A 17453-nucleotide genomic window follows, 5' to 3' on the forward strand; every position below is an offset into this window, starting at 1 on the left:
ATTCTCACCTGAGACACAGCCCAGGCTGGAGCCAGGGACAACAGAATCAGCAAGTATCTCTCAGAGCAGAGATGCCAAGCCCCACAAATGTTGCCCTGTGCACCTAGAGGACTGAGCAAGACAGAAGGAAGCAAGGAGGTGCCCCACGGGGTTCTGGGCACTACAGGACGGGAGGCAGGCCCTTCTGGTTGAGGCGATGCTAGCCAGTGTTCTTTCTTCAGAAAGCAGCAGCATTCCCAGACCCGGCACCTCTGGGGAACAGTAGAGATCTGGGAGACAAAGCACAGTAGGCCGCTTGCCACACTGGAGTCCCTGCTCCGTCACTCTTCATCCTGAGCCTTCCGACATAGGCATGGACCACAAGTAGTGAGAGTGCCTTAGGGCAGAGAAGGAAGGAAAGCCCACAGCAAGGCAAGGTTACTAGGTGACAGCACAGTTGCATCTTGGAGCTACCTTGGGATCTTGGGATGATAGCAGTCTTGGAAGGTGGTCTGCCCTCTTTAATTGTTGGACAAGTCCCAGGCACAGGTCTCAAAGATAACCTGGGGCAGGGCCACCAGGCAGTGACTTGAGCAAAACCCCCTGTGAGCAGAAGGCACCCATACAGATAACAGAGTGCAAGCTTTGTGCTTAACTGCCACAGTCCCCAGGCACAGGCGCCTGCTTCTTCCTAGGCAAGGACTCCATGGCACAGCACTGGGCTTACCGGCTGTTCTTTCAAAGGATGGCGTCCTCCAATCTAGGGAGGGGGACACTAACCCCCATCTTGCTCTCCCTCTGTTGGACAGTTTCAACGGGAAGAAGAACTCAAACAAGGCACAGACTGGTAGGAAAACAAAAGGACTGAAGGCCATGGGACTTTTGTAACTGGGCTGTGACCTGTCCTCGGTGGAGGGTATGACCCTGCCAATGGGGGTTGTCATCTTTGGCCTGTAGATTCCAGGTTTAAATCAAGCATGTGACCACTGGCAATGGTACAGCAGAAAACAGCGGGAGTCATTCAAAGTCAGTAGTAGGAGAGGCCCAGGATAAGCCCAGGGACAGAAAGCACTGTCACCTACAGGGGAGATACCGAGCCTGCAGACACAGGGAAGACAAGGTTACTGGAGCAGGGGTCCACCCAGGGACTCCAAGGGCCAGCAGTAGGGAGGTAGAACTCGGCTTGGTTCCTGGACTGCCAAATACCCAGAGCCTCCCTTACATCTCCCATACCCTGGATCCCGCCCACCAGGCAAGCACATGGCTCAGGAATTCAGCAAGGGCTGGGTGTCCTACCAACAACAGCTGTGGTAAGAACCAAAAATAGAATATGGAGCAGCCTGGCTGCCTGCTTGATCTGCCTTGCTTTGGAAAATACAGAAGGGAAGGGGGGAGGCAAGGGAAGAGAATTCCTTGAACGAAGTAACTGTACTTCCCTCTGGCCCCTAGCTCTGCACTATCTCCAAGAGACAAGTCCAGGCTCTCACCAGGTCACACACTGCTCTGTAGACGGATTCTTTACAACATGAGGCTCCACACAGAAGGGAAGAGAGTAGGTAGCCTGGGATATTCATAAGGCTCTCTCTGTAGGCACCCCGTATCTCTCCCGCCTGGACTGCAGCACTCTGGTGACCCTTCCCAATCTATGGACACTCAGAAGAGAGCACTGAAGAGGCTACAGGGGAAGAGACGCTGCTGACGTGGGCTATAGGCAAGGGAGACGACTGATGTCCAGGCTCAAGCAAGAGCCTGACGCTCAGGAAGAAAAACCATTCCATTTTGGCTGCTGTCCAACTGAACTAACTATTTAGGGAAGCCCCTGCCTTGGCCAGGCCTGGAGAGATGAGGAGGCTCCCCTGGAACAGCTGGGAATCTATGCCTCGTGTCATTACCCTGTGCCTGACCTGGGACCCCAATGTCTATGGCTTTAAGAAGAGGGACCACTGAGGTCACAGGGGCTGTGCGGCTCATTTTAGACTTGCCTCTGCTGTTCTGCCTTGCTTCTCTCCCTTCACCACCGCCTCTTGAGGCCTGTGAAGGTTCCGTAATGCAGGACTGTCCATCCATGCCTTCCTCCCGACTTGCTGGCTAAGCTGGGTGGCAACCCAACCCCTCCACCTCCACAGGCAGAGAAGAAAAGGCCGCAGTGAAGACAGTGCCCAAGGCTTCTGGTTATTCATGGCTTCTTTCTATTCCCAAGGCATCCCAGTATGCCCAGGGGATGACGACAGGGAAGATGCTTCTGGTTTGGGATGGCCATTCGGCCTGTATGGCAGGTGCTCCCTTCCCTGATGGAGTGCCTTTCTCACTATGAATGAGACCAAAGTTGAGGGAAACCTCAACTATATCATGTAACACTCCTTGAACATATCTCCGGAAGAGCCTGGGGTTCAGAGATCAAGGTTTAATAAGCAGCAGGTTAAGTGAGGCTGAAAAAGGAAAGAGGGGAGGAAAGGCTGTGTGGTCACCCCGACCTACCACTGGGGAATCTGGGCCCCAGAGGTGGCTTCTGTCAAGAGGGGCTCAAAAAAAAAAAAAGCCTCTTTGAATGGCTCAGGCCCTCTCTGCGTTCTGGTGTGTCCAGTCCCCAAGCCCTCCGTCCCCTGGGCAACCCCTCAGATCTCAGTGGCTATGATGTCCTCATAGGGGATGTCAGCTCCGTCTAGGTCAATTTCGAAGGGCTCCCCGGCACCATCCCCTCGGGACAGCTGCTGCAGGGCCTTCTCTAGGCGCTGGTTGCGCTGGTACATGGCCAAGTAGCTCTGCTGCAGCTGTTTCTGGTACCGAATCACTTTCTCCTTCTCCTCTTTCCACACCAACCGTTCGTGCTGGAAGCCGGAGGACATCTGGGCGTGGCCTTGCCGCTCCTCCTTCAGCTCAGCGCGCAGACTCTCCAGCTCCCGCTGCAGAGCGGGGATGTCCTCTGAGAAAGTGGGGCCAACCCCCAGAGGCCCCAGGGACACAGCGTCTCGATGCGCGGCAGCCTGCTGGGCCCGTAGCTCCAGCAGCTCCTGCTCCAAGATGTTCACTTTCTCTCTCAGCAGCTCCGCCTCGTTCTTCTTGCGCTGTAGTTCGTTCTCGCAGACTTCCAGCTCCAGCCCCTTGGTGCGTAGGGCGCTCTCCAAGTCCTGCGTCTTCAACTCCATTCCCTCCAGCTTGGCCCGGGCGTCCTTGAGCTGTGCCTTCAGACTGAGGATCTCGCTGGCCTTCGCGGTCACCTCCAGTTGGGACTCTTTGAGCTGCTGCTTTAGCAGGGAGATCTCGCCTGACTTCTGGCACACCTGCCGAGGGCGGGGTGAGAACAGGTGAGAGTCAGTGCCAGAGGTCATTGGCATAATCCTCAGCACGATGTCGTATGTGAACTTCCTAAAGGGTTCAGGCTGCTTCCGACAGGCTGCCTTGAGCGCAGTTGTCGTGCGTGGATTTCCAACTACCTACCTCATCTCCAGTTCCGGCTCCAGATCGCAGCCTATGCCCAAACCCAAAGCTATGTACAACTTAAACAGTCAATGGCTTACTCTGCTTACTGTTCCCACTCCATCATCTGCCTTAACACCAGGGATACTGGCTTCGGGGGCCAAATACCTCACCCCAACACCAGGGATACTGGCTTCAGGGGGCCAAATACCTCAGCCCTGCATGCATCCACCCCCTGCATTCACCTCTGCGGTAGGACCATTTCATGGCGACCTGCTGCATGCACCCCAAAGGCTAGCCATACAGCCTGGCTCATGGCAGTATCCAATACGCATCTGCCAAACGATGAACTGTGGTCTTCCTTCCTCCCTGGCTTTGCGAGCACTTCGACACCCATTGGCCATCAAAGTTGGGCCAAGAGCACAATGAAATCAGATCACTGTGTCTCTGGGGTCTTGGCTCTTTGGGGTGATAAATATTACATGGGGTCATAATGTGGTTTAGGGTGGTGGTATACACCAGCACCAGCCTATGCATGTTAAGCCTGTCTCAGATCCCTCTCCTCACCTTTGACTAAAAAAAGAGAAAGAAAGCATGAAGGAAAAGAAAAAGTAAGAAAAAAAAAGTCCATGAATCCCTGGATTTGATCCCTAGCATGAACCAAAAAACAAAAATAATAATTAAAAAAATTAAAATTAAAAAATGTAAGAAGACGAGGGAGAAAAATCAGACTAGCAAATGAAGGCCAGGGCCTTGGCACTATAGAATGGCCTCTTGGAACCAAACTAGAGGCCAATGCCCTTGTATTTCCTCTTTTTCTCTTCCAGTAAAGCTCCCTCTTTGCTCTCAGTACAACACTGACCAATGCAGAGGAGAACACAGAGCCTCACCTCCATCTCCTCCGTGCACAGCTAGAGCACAGAATGTCCTGACATGGCCAGGTCCAGATCTTGCCTATCTCCCAAAGCCCACACCTTAAAGGTTTTCAGTGTGGGGGGGCTGGAGAAGTGGCTCAGCGGTTAAGAGCACTGACTGCTCTTCCAAAGGACCCGGGTTCAATTCCCAGCATCCACATGGCAGCTCACAACTGTCTGTAACTCCAAGATCTGACACCCTCACACAGACATACATACAGGCAAAACACCAATCCACATACAAAAAAATAAAATAAATAATAAAATTCTATTAAAAAAAAAAAAAAGGTTTCCAGTGCGAGGTTGTGGAACCTCTAATAAGTGAGGCCTAGTGGAATGTGGTAGGTCAGTGGTCCCTTGAAGGGGATCCTGGACCATTCTTTGTTCTCTCCTTTGCTTCTCGCCCATGAGGTGACAGTTGCATGCGCACACCCTCCCACCAGGACAAGCCGTTTCATCACCGGCCAAAAGCAACCAGGGCGTGTTAGTCAGCCAGTTATGAAGCGAAACCGCCAGCACTGTGAGTCGAAACAACCTTTTCCTCTTTGTAAATTGCGCGCCTTGTGCATTTTGCTGTCATGACAAAGAAAAAAGAAAGCCTGAGCCCCCACACCAAGCCCACATTAGTGTGACAGAGGGAGCCAGGACACAGTCGCATCAAAGCGGCAGGCTTTGCATCTGGATTGGGTCACTATGCACCGGGTGAAGCTGGCACATATTAGCCAAGAGGCAACAAGCAATTAACAAACTTGAAGTCTGGGGATGCTGAGGGCAAAATGGCTCACAGGGTAATAAACACATTTGTCTCCAACCCTGATGAGCTGACTTCCATCCCTGAGACCCACATGGTGGAAAGAAAACAGACAAGCAAACAAACAGCTCTGGAAAGTTGACCTCTGACTTCCACATTTGGGCCACAACATACATATGTGCCACTCCCTTCCCTTAATAAATAATAAAAATGTGAATTTCTGCTCCACATTCTTAGAGTTAAATCCTAGCATTGATCTTTTTATACATAGCAGATGTTAACCAAGTCACTTAACCAGCCATTTGCTGCCATAGCAAATCTGTGTGTCAGATCCCTTACTTATAAACCAAAACACTGTAACATGCCTCCTTTACAGTATGGTTGTTGTAAGCACTAGATGAAAGAAGATGGCACATTCTAAATTCTCTGTAAATTAAGTGGGTTTATCAAACAATATTTCTTTCATTATTTAGAACTGTTTTTATTGGTTTGTTTTGCTAAGAACGCTGACTAACCAAGGTGGGTACAAGACCATGGCTATGTCCAGCTTAGTTCCAGGCCGGACCATAAGGGTGGATGACAAAGGCCAACACTCACTGCTTATCTCTGAGATGCACCAAAGGTCCCTTTCCTCACCCTTCCTGTGACTACTTGTCACTTCACAGGGTGAGGGCGGGGAGCTCCCGGAAGTCAGTGCTATGCTGCTACTGCTGCTGCTGCTGCTGCTGGGCCACCCCATGCAGGCCTGATGCTAATCCATACAAATAGTACAACGGCCCATCCTTCCTTCCGTACTTTCCTCTGGAGTGAACGACAGCACTGATGTGCACATACCCTACCTGCCTGCCTGGCCCACGGTGGGGTTGCTCAGAGGGAAAAGCTGCTGTCCTGCTGACAGGATTCCTTCCAAAGTGCAATGCCATGTTTGTCCTTTTTCTCCCTGCCCTATGTTTAAATCTCAGCTTATCAAGTAGCGTCTCCACTTACACCTCAGCAAGCAGGGGCAATCTCATCGCTGAGACCTATCACTGATGGCGGAACTGAGGGCTCCTTCCGCCAAAGCATCAAATAGACCCATCCCTTCTCTCTGGCCCTAAGACTCAATAAACACACGTGTGAATATGCATCTTTCCAGTGTCCTGTAAGTGAGGTCAGCCCTCAGGCAGCCTGGCAGAGAGCCTCCCTTGTCTAGGTTTTGGCTTTCCCATCAAAGACTAAGGTAGTCAGTTCAATGACTGAGGGCCATAGGGAAGACATGGCCACGGGAAGGGCGAGAAACATAGAGCTGACCAAGCAGCCCCCATGCTGGTGGTAGTTCATGCAGGAGTCTCTTCCTTGGCCATAAAGCTGTCTCTTTAGCAGCACTGGCCTGAGCACTTTAGTGTTGCTACTGCCTGATGTGGCCGGCTATCAGCAAAGCCCTGACAGGATTGGGGGGGGGGGTCTTACCTCCCATTGGGTCTCCTCCAGCGCGGGGGCGAAGCTGGTCTTCTCCCGCTCATAGGACCTCAGCTTGGTCTCCAGCAGGTCCTGCTCCTTCATCACGCTCTCCAGCTCCTGCCGCAGCTGCCGTTTCTCCTGCTGCAGCTGGAGCACCTGCAGCTGGAGCACCTGCTGCGTGCGCTGGCTCTTCTGCGAGGAGGCCGTCTTGAGCTTGCCCTTGGGTTCGGGGCACTCCAGTTCATCCCTGATCCGCCGCGGCCGCTCCTCGAAGGTCTGGCCGGAGGCAGCGAACTCCTTCTCATCGAAGCTGCGCTGGAGCTTCTGCAGCGCGGTCTCCCTCTGCAACAGCTTCTGCTCCAGCTCGTGGACTGTGCACTCATCCGTGGAGAGCGGGGAGCGCACGCAGGACGAGCCCTTGTCCGCCTTGCCTGGGTGAGCCAGCTTGCTGCCCCCGTCAGAGAACGACAGAGCCTTCAGGCTCATCATGTTGCTGTCCTGAAGGATGATACCTTGTGTGATGTTGTGGGCTGAACCCCCAAAACGGCTGGTAGGCCCCACGGGGGTAACCAGGGGATCCAGCTGGTAGCTGCTGGTGGTGCTATGCGTGGGCAGGCTGGACATGGAGTTCCGGCCTGAGTCAGACAGTGCCCCTGAGCACAGGCCTGGCTTCAGCTCCTGTTCCTTGGGCTTATCCGGGGGCATGGGGTGAAGCTGGTGGCTGGTATTCTCCGGCGAAGAGTGAAGGATGGCCCCTGATCGCGGCAGCACAGGCTTGAAGGCAGTGGGCCTCACTGCCCCCTTATCTGAATTCTGGGGGAAGCAAAAAAAAAAAAAAAAAAAAAAAAAAAAAACAACCGGAGACTTGAGGGTTCCAGCCACACGCATCTCACCTTTTCTCACTGTAGGGGGCGCTGTGCCACCCTCATGAGCCCACCTGAGCCTGTAGCCCACGGGACACCCTTCTTGGTTGGCAGCCACAGCACGCCTTGTCATTAGCTCTAGACTGGCTGGGTATAGAAGAGCTTTCTTGTGTACATGTGTGTTTGTGTGTATATACGTGTATGTGTGTATGTGTGTGTATGTGTGTATGTATATGTGTGTATGTGTGTATATGTGTGTGCGCATGTATGTGTAGGTATATGTGTGTGCGCATGTGTGTGTGTATATGTGTGTGTACATGTGTGTGCACGTGTATACGTGTATATGTGTGAGTGTGCATGTGTGTGTATGTGTGTATGTCTGTGTGTGTGTTACACACACATACCATAGCATGCATATGGAGATCAGAGGACAAGTTACTTAAGTCTTCTCCTTTCACCATGTAGGGGTCAGGTTGGCAGGCTTGGTTGCAAGCCCTCAACTGCTGAGCTATCTCACCCACCTCAGTGCATGACTCTTAAGAAACCCGCTGAGGGAGCTGAAGGCAGTAGTTAAGAGCACTGGCTGCCGGGCTGGAGAGATGGCTCAGAGGTTATGGCCACTGGCTGCTCACCCAGATGACCTGGATGCTATTTTCTATACTCAGGCGGTGGCTCACAACCATCGTGTAACTCCATTTCCCCGGAGTCTGACCCACTCTTCAAGCCTCTGTGGGCAGCAGGCTCACATGCGGTACATATACACATTCTAAGGCTGGACACGATGGTACACTCCTCTAGTCACTTACCTTGGGGGGCAGAGGCAAACAGACCTCTGTGAGTTCCAGGCCACCCTGGGCTACCTAGTAAGTTTCAGGAAGCCAGGGCTACATAGTAAAACCATCACACACATACACACACACACACACACACACACACACACACACAGAGAGACAGACAGACAGAGACAGACAGACAGAGAGACAGACACAGAGAGACTCAGACAGAGAGACACAGAGAGACAGAAGCTCAGTATCTAAGAATGTCTTCAGCGATGGCCTAGGCACTGTGCACCTGGTCCCAGCCCTCTACAGAGGTTGGATGAGGACCAAGGAATGGCGCAGTAAGGACAGCAGGCTCATCACTCCTTCCCCTCACTCTTCCACTGAAATATAGCATAACACTGGAAACCACTAACCACTTCCAGTCCAGGTGGGAAGACCACTAGGATTAACAATCCTTCTTGAAACTTGAAGTCTCCCTCAGCGGACAACCCTGCCTTTCACAAAGTCTTTGTTTAGAAAGCTTCGTACAAACATGGGCATCCTTCTTATTCTAGCTTGAACATTCCAGGTCCTCAAATCTCAGATCTGAAATGCTCCAGAATCTACAAGGGTTTGAATCCAGACAAGATGCCCAGAATGAAAAAATCCACACATTAGGAGGTCTTGCCTTGTGCATAAATTATTTGTGTGTGTGTGTGGTGTCTACAAAACACAAATGACTGTTATGCTTAGATATCTCATCGTGTCTGTGCAGATATTTTATGATTTGAAAGAAAACAACACTGAGATCACTGACATTCCTGCTCCCAAGAGTCTAGGTAATTGGTTTTTTTTTTTTTTTAAGATTTATTTATTATGTATACAGTATGATCAGATCACATTATAGATGGTTGTGAGCCACCATGTGGTTGCTGGGAATTGAACTCAGGACCTCTGGAAGAGCAGTTAGTGCTCTTAACCGCTGAGCCATCTCTCCAGCCCCAGGTAAGTGGTTTTTAACCCGAGCTTTTAAGCCATTGACTCTGCCACAGAGTGGGGGATGGAGACTGGACAGGTGAACTGTTTCCAGTGTGCACTAGCGAGGCTTAAGAGACCTGACTGTTGGAGGAGCTCGATTTCTGAACACCCGGAGCTCTTTGTGGGCATTCTTGCCCATCTGATAAGAACAAGACCCCAGGGCCTTTCTCCAGCCACAGGTAGGACAGAGACACAAGGAAGAACGCTCACCTCCATAACACCCCCCCAGAGAGCACCCTCATCCGTCCACTCTTCCAGGGGACAACAGAGCCTCTCTTCTTCCCTGGCCTGTAAACTTTCTGCCATCTGGTCTACCTGAACCATGGAGGTTATGTCCCAGCGATGTTCAGAAATGTTTGAATTTCCCCTCTGCCTTTTGTTGCAGGGCAAACCTGAGATTTCTGGTTTAGGGGATAGACTCTTGATTTCTGCAGTGAGGCCAAATACTTCCACTCTCACCGCTGCTGCTGTGGCTTCTTGGGAGATCTAAAGGCTTGGGCATCCATCCCTACCACTCGTCATGCTGTTCCAAATCTCCTCCCCCTTCCTACCCAAAGGCCTTTGTCAAAGAACCCCACTTACCATTTCCAGCTGATTGGAGAAAGGCATGAGCTTAGGAGGGGTGCCTGGGTCAAAATCTACCCCGGCCTGGCCCCCCATATCCCCACTGGACAGGGCTGTGTAGTCTGGGCGGTGGGAGCCACGGGCCTTCTGGCTGACCTTGATGTAGAAGAAGTCTTCGCTTTTTCCCATTTTGGAGCCGGACTTGCCACGCCCTGAGTCCTGGGAGAAGCCAAACCTCAGCAGTCCATCCGAGTACCGATTGAGCTTCTTGAGGTGGGAGGATTTGCGCGCCTTGTACTGTGAAGCGCGGCAGTGCTTGCTGTGGAAACTGTGGCCTGAGATAAGGCTGCTGACACTGCCCATGGCGACACGTGCGTAGCCCAGGGCCTGCAGGATAGACCAGGGATCTGGAGAGACTGTAGCAGCAAAATGTAGTCCTGCCTGGATCAGCCAGGGGATTGTGGTCAGAGCAAAGTCTTCTCAGAGCCTGAAAGAGCCATGGACCTGGGAAGAGAAGCAGAGAGGTCACAGATCCAGGCATAGCACTGTCATTATGATGATGTCAGGAGTGTTATTCCTCCCACGAAACCTGGATGGTAGAGAAGTGTAGATCAGACTCTAGCTCTGCTTTGTCTATGAGTCTATCATTCTGATATTAGAGGGAGGTGTTGTCCTTTGCATTGGGCATACATTGGAAACTGAGGCACTGCACATAATTGTGGGACCCATACACAGTATCATATGGATAGACAGTCCATACCCAATCTACAGGACCCATTCTATGTATTATGCTAAGAAGTCAGGATGCTTATGTAGAGGGATTGAGGGGGAAGGACAGAGTTCTGTATGCCCAGGGGGTGCTGGGATTAAGGTGGACCCCTCAGTATTTGTATATAGAAATTCAATCTCCAGTCAGGTATGGTGCCACACACCTGTAATCCCAGTGCTCCAAGAGGCAGAGGCAGGTGGATCTCCATGAGTTCAAGGCCAACCTGGTCTACAAAGTGAGTCCTGGACATCCAACGTGTCTGTAAGCACATGCCTATAAGCCGAAAACTTGGAGGGTAGAGACAGGAGGATGGAGAGTTCAGGGCTAGGCTGCATGTCAAATTAAAGACTGAAAAAGCTGGGCTGGAGAGACGGCTCAGAGGTTAAGAGCACTGACTGCTATTCCAAAAGGTCCTGAGTTCAATCCCCAGCAACCACTATGCTGGCTTATAACCATCTATAATGTGATCTGGTGCCCTCTTCTGGCCTGCAGGTGTATGTGCAGCTAGAGCACTGTATACATAATAATAAATAAATATATCTTAAAAAAAAAAAGACTGAAAAAGCCTAAGCTTCATAGTAAGAACTTGTCTTTTTTAGAAAAGGAGAAAGGGGGAATATGGGGGAAGGGGAGGAGGAGCAGGAGCAGGAAAAAGATGCATCTGGATACTTGCTCTATCTGGAAACCTGCTGCCCTGTACACCCCCTCCCTCCCTCAGGGGAGGACCATGAAGAGCACCCCTCTCTACAACAAGAAGGACCTGTCCAGTTGCGAATACTCTACCCTCCTTGAAATTCTTAGGCTTCAAAACTGTGCCCTGAACAGGCCTGTATTCTTCATAAATTATCCTGTTTCCGGCCTTCTGAGACAGCCACAGTGATTTCGGAGTTGTATGAGAAGAGGGCTCCAGAAACTGAGACGCAGGCCATGGGGATCTGGGAAGGCCAAAGCTTCAAGAAGTTAAAAGAACCCAAGGCCTGAGTGCTTAAGGCAGAGTGTGCTCCTTGGGACCAGGTTAGATAGCATCCTCACGGGAGAGCCACTGGGTCGCCAGGGAAGGCTGCAGAAGGAACGGCGGGCGGAAGGTGCCATGGAGCAGGGAGCTTGGGCGACCTCCGGGATTTTAGCTTGACCAAGACAGAAAGAAGGAGTACCAGTGATGTAAGCCAGGGACAGCTGCACCTCCTGTGCTGAGGAAGGCCATCGTGGCAGCTGGGTCCAGAGGTTACTGAGGGGCTGTTTGAGGGATGGGTGCAGTTGGGCTGAAGAAGCAGGGAACCTGTTTTACATGTACTTTCAAGGCTGGTCTGAGAGGATTTGCTAAAGGATTTGGTAAAGTGAATGAGAGAAAGAGAAACCAACCTTTACGGGGACTACTTAACTATGTGTATCCCCTAGCCTTCTAGTCAAACCTCCAATCAGCTACTCTGAAGACAGGCTTAGAAAAGGAGTGTCACTCACTCTGCATTTATTTCTCCTCCCAGCAATGACCACATTAAATAAATCTCCTTTGAGCTTTCACTAGTGCTTGTCTCTTTAGTTGCTATACTGGAGATGGGTGGCAGAGCCTAGCTTATTGGGACGGCCAGAGTCCAGGCTTTATTCAAAATTCCATTAACAGTACGGCAGTTGCCTTGTGTGCACAAGGACCCGGGTTCTATCCCTAGTGTGTGTGTGTGTGTGTGTGTGTGTGTGTGCGCGCGCGCGCGCGCGCACACACACACACACAAAATAAATAAAAAAGAAAAAGAGAGAATAAAGCAAATCAATAACATCGAAAATTAACTTTTTAAAATGTTACTTTTTTTATGGAGCAACCGGAAGCAGCGATTTGTCACTCACTGAAACAGGACCGATCAGAAGCCCAGCCACGGCAGGTGAGTTGAGGGAAAGAGCACAAAGAACAGGGGCCTGTTAAGACTGTGCGTTTGTAAAACCTGTTGGGCATCCAGCCTTGACGAGGTAGGCTGCAGGCCAGGAGGGAGGCACTGGAGCTGCAGGCTTACAGGCCAAAGATGTTAGTGTGATCATTTAAAAAATAAGATGATAAAATAATAAGATGCCAGGCAACAGATATTATGTGAGGTTTATTAAATGAGCACGGGGAGAGAAGGAAAGGGGGGAGGGGTACCCCAGAGAGAGACAGAGACAGAGACAGAAGCAGAGACAGAGACAGAGACAGGACAGAAGCAGAGACAGGAAGAGAGAAAGGGGTGGGGGGGGGGGAGGGAGTAAGGGGATAAGAGAGGGAGGGGCGAGGTAGGTCTGTCCTTTTATATACTGGGCAGGGCCACACCCCCATGGCGGGTAGGCAATGACATCACAGGTAGGCAGACTGAAGCAGAATTGTAACAGCATGTAGAGACAGCTGATAAAGGAGCTATTCAGATGCAGACGGATGAGTCCAAGGATGGGTTCAGGGAGCAAGCTCAGGAAGGAGAGAGACAGAGGAAGGAAATCAAGAGAGCTCCCATAGTGAGGAAGGGCAGGGATTCACCCAGATGCTGTTAGTAAGTCTGCAAGTGAGAGTTGGTCAATAGATGTGCTCACGTGCAGGTGTCAAAGACAAGAGTGCTTTTGAGCTGGGGGTTGGGGGCCTTAGGGGAGTGGCACACGCCTTTAATCCCAGCATTTGGGAGGCAGAGATTGGCAGATCTTTGTGAGTTCCAGGCCAGCCAGGTCTATCAAGCAAGCTCTAGGACCAGCAAGGCTGTTTCACAGAGAAACCCTGTTTCAACAAAACAACAAAAACCAAACCAAACCAAACAAATAAAAAAGAGTGCTTTTGATGGAGAGATGGGAATAAATGTTTGGTGAGAGATGGTTCAAGGGAGGAAAAGAGACGAGTAATTGTGGCCTCGAACTCTGAAAAGGACATGATCAACTTGGTTTTTGGATCTTCAGTTATGCCACTGGTAGCCATGATTTGGGAAGTAAACTGTTTAACAACCTCATCCAAGCTTTGCACACTAATTAAAAAAATGTTTTAAAATATTTTTGAAATTAATAGGAATCTCTCTTTGTAATCAATGCATCAAATAGTAGTAACTGGACAGCAAAACGCAGTGAGACACACACACACACACACACACACAGGAATAGGTAAAAATCACACATTTCCAAAAGGCAGTATGGAGACTGTATAGGGGGACGATGCATTTCTCAGTTGGACGACATAAGACTGACTCCAGGGGACAGTGACTACCAGCTCCCTAAGGCAGGTGATGCAGGAGAGACCTGTGTTCTCTCAGGGAAGCGGCATGTGCATGGGTGAAGGCAGCTTCAGGCCAACTACCATGGCTAGGATCCATACTTGTCCTGCCACCTGAAGTATGAAGAAGCTACGCTTGGATCAAATACACTCCAAATTCCACTCATGGAAGCGCAGTGAGATCAGACTTCGTTGTGTAAGTTTACTGCACGTAACTTCCTGTAGAAAGTGTTCTGTTAAATTGGTGGCCTCTTATACTCAAAGAAACAGTCAATCTAGCCTGGAGGGGCCACAAGGCACCATCTGTAAAGTACCACCATGAGCAAGGAGCCTGTGACATTTCCTGAGTGCATAGTGATCGCAGGCAAACAGTAAGTGGTGGGCATTTTCACTGGCATCTTTTATTCTTATTTTCATGGGATCCTTGCCAGTGTTCATCTTTTTCCAATCTTCCTAGCCCACACCACATTTTCTAAAATGATTTCTCTTTCCTTTAAATGCAATAGCCCTATACTGCCCTTCCTAGGAGCTCAAGAGTTCCTCTGTTAACCTTGGAGTTGACATTGGCCAAATGTCATTTTTTTTCTTCTTTCCTCTTTAACTCAGCTCAGCCCTCCAGTCACAGCAGGCATACAACCCACTGCTGCCCACATATGGGACCACCTTTGGTCAAAAGGCTCTCCTGAATTTTGGGTGAATTGCCTTGACCCAGTGAGCCATCTTGCGAACCCCATTACCCTTGAGCAGGTAGCTCCTTCTCTCTTGCACACCAAGTGTACATTTGTGAGAATTATACATGCAATGTCGTGAGGCCAGACCACTCACTGGCTTTGGCTGAGAGAAGTTTCAATATGAAACCCAACTTCTCTGACTGTTTAGTGCACAGCACACACACACATGTGCACAGCCGTGTGGAGCACCCCAGCAACACACTCTAGCCACCATGCTTTCTTCGGCTTGATGGGCTATGACCCTCCCAAACTCTGAGATGAAGTCAGCCTTCCCTCCCTCTCTTAAGTTGCTTCTGTCAGATATAGTGCTGCAAATAAGGAGAGAAATGTACTAAACAAATCTGCTTAAGGCTCTGCTGTGCCTGCCATCTCCTCTTACCCAGCTCTCGAGTCAATGGAGAGGTGGCCAACGCCTCTCCGCTGTTTGTTTGCTACACACGTCACAAACACTTGTGCATCTACAACGCAAACCCTTCCGGGCTTCCCATAGTCCTCCAGTAAAGCTTAAGATGCCTTTCCGCATCCTGCATCCTTTACTGACATCCACAGAATCAGCCACGCCGGTTCTCTCTATGCACTGCGCACAAGAGGCTTGGTCCACTTAAGGCGTGCTCCCCTCCTGTTGGTTAGCCTAGCCTTCTTGTAGCTCCAAGGAAGTCACGCTCACCCTTCGTTCTCAGCACAGCTCCTCCTCGGCTTTCTCTAACGGACCCACTTACTTCCCATTTAATATTCCCTTTAGCCTATAACACTCCGATCGAACATGTCCCCGCCAGAATTTGAGATCTAGGGCAACAAACACTTTGTATCTGTGGCTCACAGAACAAAACTGAGGAAGATTAGTCAGTAGCAGCTCAGAGAGCTGTAATGCTGTGGGGCCTCGGCCAGGGAACTCACCCCTAAGCAACGCAGGGATTGAACTCAGACCTGCACTATTACTGGCCATTAGATACACACACAGCCGTGCTGCCATGGGCTAACATGACTTGGACATGCTTGGTTCCTGTCCCAATGAGCAAGGTGAGTCTCTAGGGTGGAGAGAGAAAGCAAAAGGAGAAGACAAGGCTGGAGCCTCCAGACACACCTGCATTTCCTTTAGGCACAAACACCGGAAAGGCTCCAGGCCCTCTGAGTTGCAAGCTGAGTGACTCACCATACCCAAGTTTGGTGCTGGGTGGTCAGAACTGAGAGAAGACAAAGACCATCGGGAGTAAAGGAGAGGAATGAGCAAAGGATGGCCACCCCTGGTCCCAAGCAGAGCAGCCCTGCCCCTTAGCCCATACACTGTACACACGCCCTCAGGTCTCACTGTCCCTTCCCTTAGCCCATACACTGTACACACACCCTCAGCTCTCACTGTCCCTTCCCTTAGCCCATACACTGTACACACGCCCTCAGGTCTCACTGTCCCTTCCCTTAGCCCATACACTGTACACACACCCTCAGCTCTCATTGTCCCTTCCCTTAGCCCATACACTGTACACACGCCCTCAGGTCTCACTGTCCCTTCCCTTAGCCCATACACTCTGCACACGCCCTCAGGTCTCACTGTCCCTTCCCTTAGCCCATCCATACACTGTACACACACCCTCAGGTCTCACTGTCCCTTCCCTTAGCCCATACACTCTGCACACACCCTCAGCTCTCACTGTCCCTTCCCTTAGCCCATACACTCTGCACACGCCCTCAGGTCTCACTGTCCCTTCCCTTAGCCCATCCATACACTGTACACACACCCTCAGGTCTCACTGTCCCTTCCCTTAGCCCATACACTCTGCACACGCCCTCAGGTCTCACTGTCCCTTCCCTTAGCCCATCCATACACTGTGCACACGCCCTCAGGTCTCACTGTCCCTTCCCTTAGCCCATACACTCTGCACACGTCCTCAGGTCTCACTGTCCCTTCCCTTAGCCCATCCATACACTGTGCACACGTCCTCAGGTCTCACTGTCCCTTCCCTTAGCCCATACACTGTACACACGCCCTCAGGTCTCACTGTCCCTTCCCTTAGCCCATACACTGTACACACACCCTCAGCTCTCACTGTCCCTTCCCTTAGCCCATACACTCTGCACACGCCCTCAGGTCTCACTGTCCCTTCCCTTAGCCCATCCATACACTGTACACACGCCCTCAGGTCTCACTGTCCCTTCCCTTAGCCCATACACTCTGCACACGCCCTCAGGTCTCACTGTCCCTTCCCTTAGCCCATCCATACACTGTGCACACGCCCTCAGGTCTCACTGTCCCTTCCCTTAGCCCATACACTCTGCACACACCCTCAGGTCTCACTGTCCCTTCCCTTAGCCCATCCATACACTGTGCACACGCCCTCAGGTCTCACTGTCCCTTCCCTTAGCCCATACACTCTGCACACACCCTCAGGTCTCACTGTCCCTTCCCTTAGCCCATCCATACACTGTACACACGCCCTCAGGTCTTACTGTACCTTCCCTTAGCCCATACACTCTGCACACGCCCTCAGGTCTCACTGTCCCTTCCCTTAGCCCATCCATACACTGTACACACGCCCTCAGGTCTCACTGTCCCTTCCCTTAGCCCATACACTCTGCACACGCCCTCAGGTCTCACTGTCCCTTCCCTTAGCCCATCCATACACTGTGCACACGTCCTCAGGTCTCACTGTCCCTTCCCTTAGCCCATACACTCTGCACACGCCCTCAGGTCTCACTGTCCCTTCCCTTAGCCCATCCATACACTGTACACACGCCCTCAGGTCTCACTGTCCCTTCCCTTAGCCCATACACTCTGCACACGCCCTCAGGTCTCACTGTCCCTTCCCTTAGCCCATCCATACACTGTACACACGCCCTCAGGTCTTACTGTACCTTCCCTTAGCCCATACACTCTGCACACGCCCTCAGGTCTCACTGTCCCTTCCCTTAGCCCATCCATACACTGTACACACGCCCTCAGGTCTTACTGTCCCTTCCCTTAGCCCATACACTCTGCACACGCCCTCAGGTCTCACTGTCCCTTCCCTTAGCCCATCC

The 17453-nt window shown here is 51.2% G+C and overlaps 1 protein-coding gene across 1 annotated transcript; it reads right to left on the reverse strand.

Moving 5' to 3' along the window:
* Positions 1-2582: 2582 nt before the first annotated feature.
* Lzts1 (leucine zipper tumor suppressor 1) lies at positions 2583-10249 on the reverse strand. Its single transcript, XM_051169884.1, has 3 exons — positions 9746-10249; positions 6511-7314; positions 2583-3260 (listed from the first exon to the last, which is right to left on the reverse strand). Exons 1-3 carry the CDS (start codon positions 10088-10090, stop codon positions 2595-2597), a joined length of 1815 nt encoding a protein of 604 aa, XP_051025841.1. The 5' UTR covers positions 10091-10249; the 3' UTR covers positions 2583-2594.
* Between the last annotated feature and the right edge of the window lie 7204 nt (positions 10250-17453).

Source organism: Acomys russatus, chromosome 27, assembly GCF_903995435.1.
Source record: "Acomys russatus chromosome 27, mAcoRus1.1, whole genome shotgun sequence".
Lineage (NCBI taxonomy): Eukaryota > Metazoa > Chordata > Mammalia > Rodentia > Muridae > Acomys > Acomys russatus.